The sequence below is a fragment of the Aedes albopictus genome, chromosome 2, assembly GCF_035046485.1.
Source record: "Aedes albopictus strain Foshan chromosome 2, AalbF5, whole genome shotgun sequence".
Taxonomy (NCBI): Eukaryota; Metazoa; Arthropoda; class Insecta; order Diptera; family Culicidae; genus Aedes; species Aedes albopictus.
This window is the reverse complement of record NC_085137.1, coordinates 258,605,793-258,615,129: the sequence shown is the minus strand read 5'-3', so window position 1 is coordinate 258,615,129 and position 9,337 is coordinate 258,605,793. Positions and strand designations below refer to the sequence as shown.

Here is a 9,337-nt window from a genome sequence, read left to right as displayed (position 1 = left end):
CATCAAACCCACCGTATTCTTCTAGAATTCACTTCGTGAAATAATGTAAATATAGGTTAATTAATAACCGTACTGCATAGGATTCCTGTAGAGTAAACACAATTTGTACCGTAAACCTTAAATAAGTGGGATTTTAACAACTTACTTAATATTTAATCATTAGTTGTATAAATCTTTCGAGGAAATTCATTTGCTCTTTTAATTCAGATCTATCATCAAAACTGCTACGTAATTGTTGACAATTGCTAAATGCACATCTATATCTACCTACATGTAGCTTACTGTCCCTGACGCAGAGATGTGTCAGGTTCACAGCGCTATTGTAATATACTCTAGCTGTCTAACAGTGAAGGCTCCGTGCGCCGGGTTGCCGATATGGCGGTCGTCTCAACATCCCCCTCCCCGTGAGGATCAGTAGGATCCTCTCCGCCATGATCATCTACGTTCAGCACCGCCAGTTTGGATACCGGCCGTCTGAATAATCCTCCAGCGGTTTGTACTAATACCTGCCGAACCCTACCATCTCTACCGACCGTAACGTCCAGGACGCGTCCGCGTAGCCAACCATTCCTTCTAGTTTCATCTATCACGATGACTAAGTCTCCCGGCTGCACTGGCTTTGTATCCTGAAGCCACTTCACACGTCTCGTCAGCGTCGGTAAGTACTCTAGTACCCAACGCCTCCAGAAATGGTCAATCTGTATCTGAATCTGTTCCCATGATGTTCGAACGGCTGTCGCTGAAGCCTCCATCTCCACCATAGGCTGTTTCACTCCTGTTGAACTGCCAAGGATGAAATGATTTGGCGTTAACGCCTCTTGTTCCACTGAGTCCAACGGTAAGTATGTTAGCGGACGCGAGTTCACGATCGCTTCTGCTTCAACGATCAGCGTCTGCAAACCTTCATCGTCCAGCTTGTCGTCTTGGGGAAGGCTGGTCATAGCGTTCTTTATGGAGCGTACCAAACGCTCCCACGATCCTCCCATATGGGGAGCAGAAGGCGGAATGAACAACCACTTCGTCTCCGTATTTGTAAAAGTTGTCGCTGCTTTCTGCTCGATGTCTTTGATTTGGCTTCGTAACACACGATCCGCGCCGATGAAATTCCGACCGTTATCGGAATGTATTTCCACAGGTGCTCCTCGTCGACAAACGAAGCGGCGAATGCAGGCGATACACGACTTGGTCGACAGGTCGTACGCTATCTCAACGTGTACGGCACGTATTGTTAAACACGTTATCAAGCAAATCCATCGTTTTGAAGTTGCGCGCCCTACTTTGACCAGGATTGGCCCAAAATAGTCGATGCCAACGTAGCTAAACGGGCGAATACCTGCCGATAGACGAGCAGCTGGAAGCGGCCCCATCATTGGAACAATCGGACGAGCTTTGTACACTCTGCACCATTGGCAGCGGTTGATTACGCTCCGAGCTGTGGTTCGTAGTCGCGATACATGGAAACGTTGACGCACTTCGTTGACTACTGTTTCAAAGTTTCCATGTAGAAGTCTCCGGTGATAATCGTCGAGAAGCAGATACGAAACACGGTGTTTCCTCGGTAGTATAACGGGGAACTTGACGTCGACCGACAAGACTTTCGCCGCGGCAATGCGGCCATCAACTCGAAGAACACCCTTGTCGTCCATAATCGGTGATAGGTTCCATAGTTGGCTTGTCCTCTCGAGTTTCAGTTGCCTTTTGTCCGATGACTTGTTATTCTTCGAAAAAATTGCTACTTCATCGCGATACGATTCCATTTGAACCAGTTTCCAGATCAGGGTTTCCGCAGCCTGTAATTCTTCTTGGTTTAGGTTCAGGCTACAATAATTTTCGTCGAATACTTTGCGTTTCAATTTTGTTATGAATCGGATAACATAGGCCGTCGCTCGCAAAAGGCGGTTCCATTTGGAGAACCGTTCGAAACAGATTACGTTTTGTAAAACTGGCTGTTCTTTATGCAAGAAACACGCTCTGAGCTCCTCATCTGTTGATATGATGTACTTTTGTTTAGGCCACTGCCCCTCGGACTGCTGCAAAAACGGTGGACCACAGAACCAGCGGCCAGATGCTTTTAGGCACGGTTTACCGCCCCATTTCGTGGCATCATCAGCGACGTTGAGTTTGCTTGGGACGTATCTCCACTCTTGAACACAGGTCGTTGACAGAATTTCTCCAACTCGGCATGCTACGAATGGGCGATACCGTCGATGTTCCGACCGAATCCATGCCAAAGTTACCTCGGAGTCTGACCAGTAGACGCAACGATTGATCTTGACGGTGTGATTTTCACGGACGAATGTGAGAAGTCGAACTCCTAGAACCGCTGCCATCAGTTCTAAACGAGGGATTGATACGTATTTGAGCGGCGCGACCTTTGTTTTCGCAGATACCAGAGCGCACTTGGTTGTTCCCTCCGATCCGACGACGCGAAAATATACCAAAGCAGAGTATGCCGCTTCGCTCGCATCCACGAAAATGTGAGCATCCAAAGTATCGTAGAGGTCGGTACTTGCTCCATCAAAGTAGCAGCGCGGTACTCGAACTTCGACAACGTCCATCAGCAACTCAATCCACCTCGTCCATTTCTCGTAGATTTGATCGTCGATGCATTCATCCCACTTAATAGCACTTCTCCAGATGTCCTGCATCATTATCTTCCCGTGCACCAGGACACAGGCCAGCAGCCCCAAGGGATCGAATAGGCTCATGATGCACTTTAGCACTTGGCGTTTCGTTGGCCTTGCTCCGTTGTCGATTAGCGTTCCGATTTCCTCACGGAACGTCATGGAAAACTGTAGAACATCCTCCTTCGTATGCCATAGCATTCCCAAAACGCGTTCTGAATCGGTTTTCAGCCCAAGATCTTTGATGTCTTGCTTAGGCGGTTCTCCTAGGTACTCCAGAATGGCTGGCTGATTGGAGACCCAATGTCGCAATTCAAATCCGCCTTTTGAGTGAATCCACCGGACTTCCCCTGCTACAGATTTTGCCTCGTCGATCGACTCAAAGCTATCGAGGTAGTCATCCACATAGTGGCATTTGCAAATCGCCTCTGACGCCCGTGGATACTGTTTGGAAAACTCCTCTGCATTGCGGTTCTTTACGAATTGTGCGGATGACGGGGAGCTGGTAGCTCCGAAGGTGAGGACGTCCATCATGAATACACCGGGCTCGTCATTCGGGCTATCACGGAACAGGAAACATTGTGACGGACGGTCTCGTTCAATGACTCTCACTTGGTGGAACATCTCCTTGATGTCACTGCTCACTGCCACCGGATATTGTCGAAAGCGGAACTGCACGGAAGGTAGTGGTACCAGGAGGTCTGGTCCAGGAAATAGAGCAGAGTTCAGACAAACTCCATCGACCTTTGCGGCTGCGTCCCATATCAAACGGACCTTTCCAGGTTTTTTTGGGTTACAAACAGCGCCTAATGGCAGATACCAAATTCTTCTGGGATCGGCTTTCGCGAGTTCGTCCTTGGTAGCCCGATGAGCATATCCTTTTTCCTGGTACTCATTAATTTGTTGGTGGATATTTTCCTTAAGGAGTGGGTCCCGGGCCATTCGCCTCTCGAGGCACTCCAATCGCCGCAGGGCCATGGGGTAGCTGTCCGGCAGTTCTACAAAATCGGATCTCCACAGCAGACCAGTTTCGAACCGATCACCCATTCGACGGGTCGTTTCCTCCATGGTTCGTCTAGCCCTCACTTCTTCATTAGACTCTAATGTTTCCTGGCAGCCGACCGCACAATCTTCGGCGTTGAAATAGTTCTGCATCAGGCGATCCAGTTTGACCTCAGCTTCACACTCGCACACATGATAACTATATTCATCCGTGTTTTCTGATTTGTCCAGGCTTCCATATATGCACCATCCTAAGCGAGTCCTTGCTGCTACAATCCCGCTGTTTCCTTCCTTGATCTTCAGAGGAACAGCCAGTTGTAGGTTTCGTAGGCCAACTAACAGCTTCGGTGTGACGTCCTCGTAGCTTCGAACAGGCAGGCCCTTCAGGTGTGGGTGATCTTGTTGTAGTTCGGTGAATCGCAGAGTTTGTGACGGCAAATTCAAGCAGTCTACGGTGCGCACGTTCATTAGCTGGAACCGCTTATTCTGACCCATTTCCGACACTTCTAGTGAGACGATCTGTGACTCGTCTTCCGTCCTCGTCATGTTAGCGGTCCACCTCAGGCATAATGGGACTGTCGGTCCTTCTATTTCCAGTTCTCGAGCCAGACTTTGCTCGATCAATGTCGATGAAGAGCCTTCATCCAAGAAAGCGAAAACGGTGACAGTCTTGGATTTCCCATAGAGCGTTACTGGAACGATTCGGAATAGAATCGACTGTCCGCAGTGGTGATGCACATGGTTTTCTGTCGATGATACAGTCGGTTTGACCGCTTCTTCAGGTTTACCGTGGAGCAATTGGTGATGGCGGAAATCACAGCCGTTGATTCCACATCGACTAGAGACTCTACATATGCGGCGGCCGTGAGGGTTGAGGCAGCTACGGCAAACTTTCAACGTTTGGACATTTTTCCAGCGATCTTCTACCGAGAGTTGCTGAAATTTCGTACAGCTCTTCAAACGGTGTCCTGCTTTTCCGCAAAACAGGCACGGCTTCTCATCTACAGACTTTTCCTTCACTTGATTGGTAGAAGACCGGACCGGAGTTGTTTTGTTCTCGGAGTGTGCGTTGACGAAGCTTCTATCCTTGTTGCGAGACTTTTCGCTTCTAGCGTGCTGGCCGGAAGTATAGATTACCACCTTGCTTACCGATTCAACCATCGTTCCCATGAAATCGCTAAAGGTACGCAAACTCGCCTCGGGCTGAAGCATTAAATGTTGCGCCCATTGTAGCTTCACGTTGGCCGGAAGCTTTTCGACCAGTTCCTGCAGAAGAGCTGGGTTCGATAGGTGTGCTTGCTGACCCGCCGCGATAAGATGTTGAACCAGATTTCTAATCGAAATCCCAAAATCGATCAGCGAATCCAACTTCTCTGGTTTCGGTGCCGGCGTTTCGCGTACATTTTGGATCAACTTGTTGATGATGATCTCCGGACGACCATACAGGGTCCGAAGTGTCTCCAGTACGTTCGGTACTGAATCGGGCGATAGCAAATAGTATCGAACCGACTTCAGCGCGTTGCCTTTCAGGCATCGTTGCAAACGTGCAAGATTTTCAACATTGTTGAATCCGCATGCCGTCGTGGAATTGTGGAAACTGCTATAAAATATAGGCCACTCCTCTGGATCACCCGAAAACTCCGGCAAATCCCGGGGCAAGACTTGCCTTGCTGTCAGTTGCTCTGGAGAAGGACGTTGCAAATTATTCTGCATGGGCTGGAGCTCTGAACCCCGGAGAAATCTGTCGCTGCGGCCGTATTGTCCTTGAGGAGGGTGAGGAGGGGAAGGTGCAGAATTGTGCCATTGCGGATTACATTCCGAATCAGATATACGAAATCCGAATGAACTGTCGACGTATCTTGCATCTCCACGAACATTTCCAGATGGTCTTGGCACTGTTGGGTTCGCGTGTAGGTTCGAACGACAGTTTCCAAGTTCAGGTAAGGTGGCTCGACCAGCAGGGGCGTCCAACTGGAAATTTAGATCCGTGTCCCGCACCATATCGAATACCGGGGAATTTGAGTGCGCGTGCCTGAGCCGCGTCTGCTCGTTTATCGTTGATTCGACCAACGGTGGTCCCAGGGGAATATGCTTGGGTGCGAAACGGATTCGCGGGCCAGACCTGCTCTTACCTGTTGAAGAATCTTGTTGAAGAACTTCAATTCTACTCTGCCTCAGATCTGGGTTTGGTTTCCCAGTCAATCTTGTTTGACTATGTGCCACAGAAGAAACCTGACACTTCGGTAGTCCTACAGTGTCACTGACATTCGTAACGATCTTTGGTAGAGCTCCTTCGCGGGATCGTTGGCGATCCTGTGAATTTCTAATAGAATCGCCACCATAAGCTCCCTCTTCTTGCTGCGAGATCAACATTCTGCACTTCCGCAACTGGGCTTCTAGGTTCAGCAGTCGTTCTGCTGATACGGGTTGTTGCTCGCACTCTGCCAGCTGGCTTCGAAGGGACTGTAATATGGGAATGTCTGCTGACGACTTGTTGGTATCTCCGACAGGGACGGTAATAGCGGGTACCTGGTGCGACGGATTGTGGCCTTCGTCGTCGTTTTTTGTCACAATATTGATGTCGCTACTTTTAGGTAGCTGGTGGTGCAGAGGGGCAAATCCGGGTGGATGTACAGTGGAAGCTAATCCGGTGGCGACGTTCTGTTCAACCCACGCTTCAACCTGTTTTTCACGAGCCTCAATCTCGTTCACACGGCTTCTTACGCTCCGGTTGTCCCCATCGTCTCCTGCCAGTGACTCCTCTAACTCGTACATTTCTTGCGAATGTTTCTTCTGCATCTCCAGCTGCCTTCTTTCTAATTCCAGTTCCTTCTTCTCTAGCTCTTGCTGTTCAGCCAGGCGTTTGCGTTGCAAATCTGCTCGTCGGCTGGAGGTCGTCGACCTCTCTGAAGCTGGAATCGATGGTGTACGACATCTGGGACAGATCCAATCTCGACTTGAGATGGACTCGTTTACGCCAGCACAGGTAAAATGCCACCACTTGTCACATTTGTCGCAGGCTACCAGATCATCTGCTACATCTGGGTTCTCACAGGCGGTACAGGTGCAGATCTCGGACCGTTCGAGGTCCATCGATGCAACGGAAGGCTTTTCAGTGGTCATTGTTGTTAATCTTGAAGATTTGTTATAGATTTAACAAATCAACGCACTGTCTTGATAGTCGAATTTATTGGGAATCGCTTCAAGCTAAAAGTAAAGATTGTATCAGAAACACAAAATACAGTTTTAATCTACAGCTTACATTAACAGTGCGCCCTTCAACTTGCGTATTCACTGAACACCTTTCGATCGGGATAGTTAAATAATTCTGCTGGGATAATTATAGTGATATAGTCAATCTTAAGCAAATCATTATCATCAAACCCACCGTATTCTTCTAGAATTCACTTCGTGAAATAATGTAAATATAGGTTAATTAATAACCGTACTGCATAGGATTCCTGTAGAGTAAACACAATTTGTACCGTAAACCTTAAATAAGTGGGATTTTAACAACTTACTTAATATTTAATCATTAGTTGTATAAATCTTTCGAGGAAATTCATTTGCTCTTTTAATTCAGATCTATCATCAAAACTGCTACGTAATTGTTGACAATTGCTAAATGCACATCTATATCTACCTACATGTAGCTTACTGTCCCTGACGCAGAGATGTGTCAGGTTCACAGCGCTATTGTAATATACTCTAGCTGTCTAACAGTGAAGGCTCCGTGCGCCGGGTTGCCGATATGGCGGTCGTCTCAACAATTTGGTTTTGATTTGGTTTTGGTTTGGTTTTGACAGCCTTGTGGTTTCAAACGGATGATTACCAAATCGTGTTTTCTGATATCTCAGCAAATATTTATTAACGATGTATGTTTTCACCATATTTACCGAAAACATTCCAGCTTGAGATACCGTCAGAAAGGTAGACATGAGATGTATCATCAACCTGAATCGGTCTTTTCTTTTACCGCGCACCCTGTCGCCCTGGATGGTTAGCGGTGACAGCGGTGCGAAAAGGAGAACGAAGATTTATGGGCTTTTGTGGCGGCCGAAGGACAAGCGAAAAATCAAAGTGTAGATTGATTGGCACTTTGAGATGGAGATGGGCCTGAACTGAATACGGGTGAGATGTGGGATATGCGAAATTTTGGGACGGGCAGAAATAAATCACATCGCTGACACGGTGCAGACTCATCGGTCAATCGAACTTTCAGTAAATTACCTTTTATAATTGACATGCGTTGTATCCTTTAGTTGCAGAGTCGCCTTATCTGGACCTTGTAATTATATGATTTCATCCCCTCTGGCTGTGAGGGCACGTCAGCAATTCAAAATTGACAGTGGCGTTGCCCTATAGATCACTTTCGATAAGCATGTGTTTTCTTAACCGTAATAAAAAGCCTCGAATAGGATGAAAATTTAACATGTAAATTATGCAGATAAATGGGCAGTCACGAAACTGCGAAGTAGAGTTCGACCGCCTAAATTATATGCAAACACAAGCAACTGTGAGATGAGGGATGGTTCGTATATGCAGTACGTGCTCGCCAGGATGCGTGTTAATACTGCAACTGCACATTGTAGGCCTTTTGCCTCCTCGTATGTGCATGTCTCGCATGTCATAATTATATATTGCTTTTTCAGAACACTTCACTCCAGTTAACAGCGAGAACCGTTGACTGACGATGTAGCCGCGGCCGGTAGAACCATTTCATGAATAAATTACTATGACATTATTGTGCACCGGGTCTAAAATTTTTCACCAATATATCATTATGATTGGTAAGTGAAAAATGAATTGTGGTTTCGTGTCTTGTCATTCATAAATTACTACTTAATTTACAGCGGCTTCTATACATATATACGCAAAAATGCAAACAATATGCAACAATGTTACTATTTATCGAAATGGACAGTCTTTAGAATAAAAAACATCTGTGCAGCCAATTTATTAATATACCTGTATGTACAGTTAGAATTTCCGTAACACGGTGCCTAAGTCACCGGCTTTACGATCATTGTCAGGAATTCAATAAAAAATACATACATCCTAAAGGAATTCCAGCGGGAATTAAAATAAGTCGAGAAGGAATCTCCATCAGATTTTTAGGAGGAATCCTCAGAGGAATTCCTGAAGGAATTCCAGGAGGCATGCCCGAAGTACAGAAGGAACGCATGAAGTAATTATGGCAGGAGTCTCCGAAGCAATTCCAGAAGTAATCTCCGAAGTTAGTCCAGGAGTAATTTTTGAATAAAGGTCAAGCGGAATCCCAGAAAGAATGTCAGGAGGAATCCCTTCAGGAATTCCAGTAGGACTCGATGCAGGCATTCCAGGGAGGAACTCTGAAGGAGTTCCAGAAGAAATTCCCGAAGAAATTTCAGGAGGATCCGCGAAAGATTTCAGGCGGAATACCCAAAGAACTTTCAAGATGAATCTGAAGGAATTTATTCATTTATTTATTGGTTTCTTTTAACTGATCTTTTCGATCTCATTGAAAACTTATTATCTAATTGATTACAGACAAAAGTTTCACCTACAGAATCAAACATTATACACCATGGCTTGAAATAACGCAAAATCTGACATAACATTATCAATCACAATACATTCAGTAATCACAAACACGCATAGTCTTCCTATATATTGCCACAAACAATCATCTTATGCAGTACATGCTTTCCACACAAAACTCTTATTAATGA

At 46.3% G+C, this 9,337-nt stretch overlaps 1 protein-coding gene across 1 annotated transcript; it reads right to left on the bottom strand.

Moving 5' to 3' along the window:
• Positions 1-332: 332 nt before the first annotated feature.
• LOC134286483 (uncharacterized) lies at positions 333-6,749 on the bottom strand. Its single transcript, XM_062848098.1, has one exon. It carries the CDS (start codon positions 6,747-6,749, stop codon positions 333-335), a length of 6,417 nt encoding a protein of 2,138 aa, XP_062704082.1.
• Between the last annotated feature and the right edge of the window lie 2,588 nt (positions 6,750-9,337).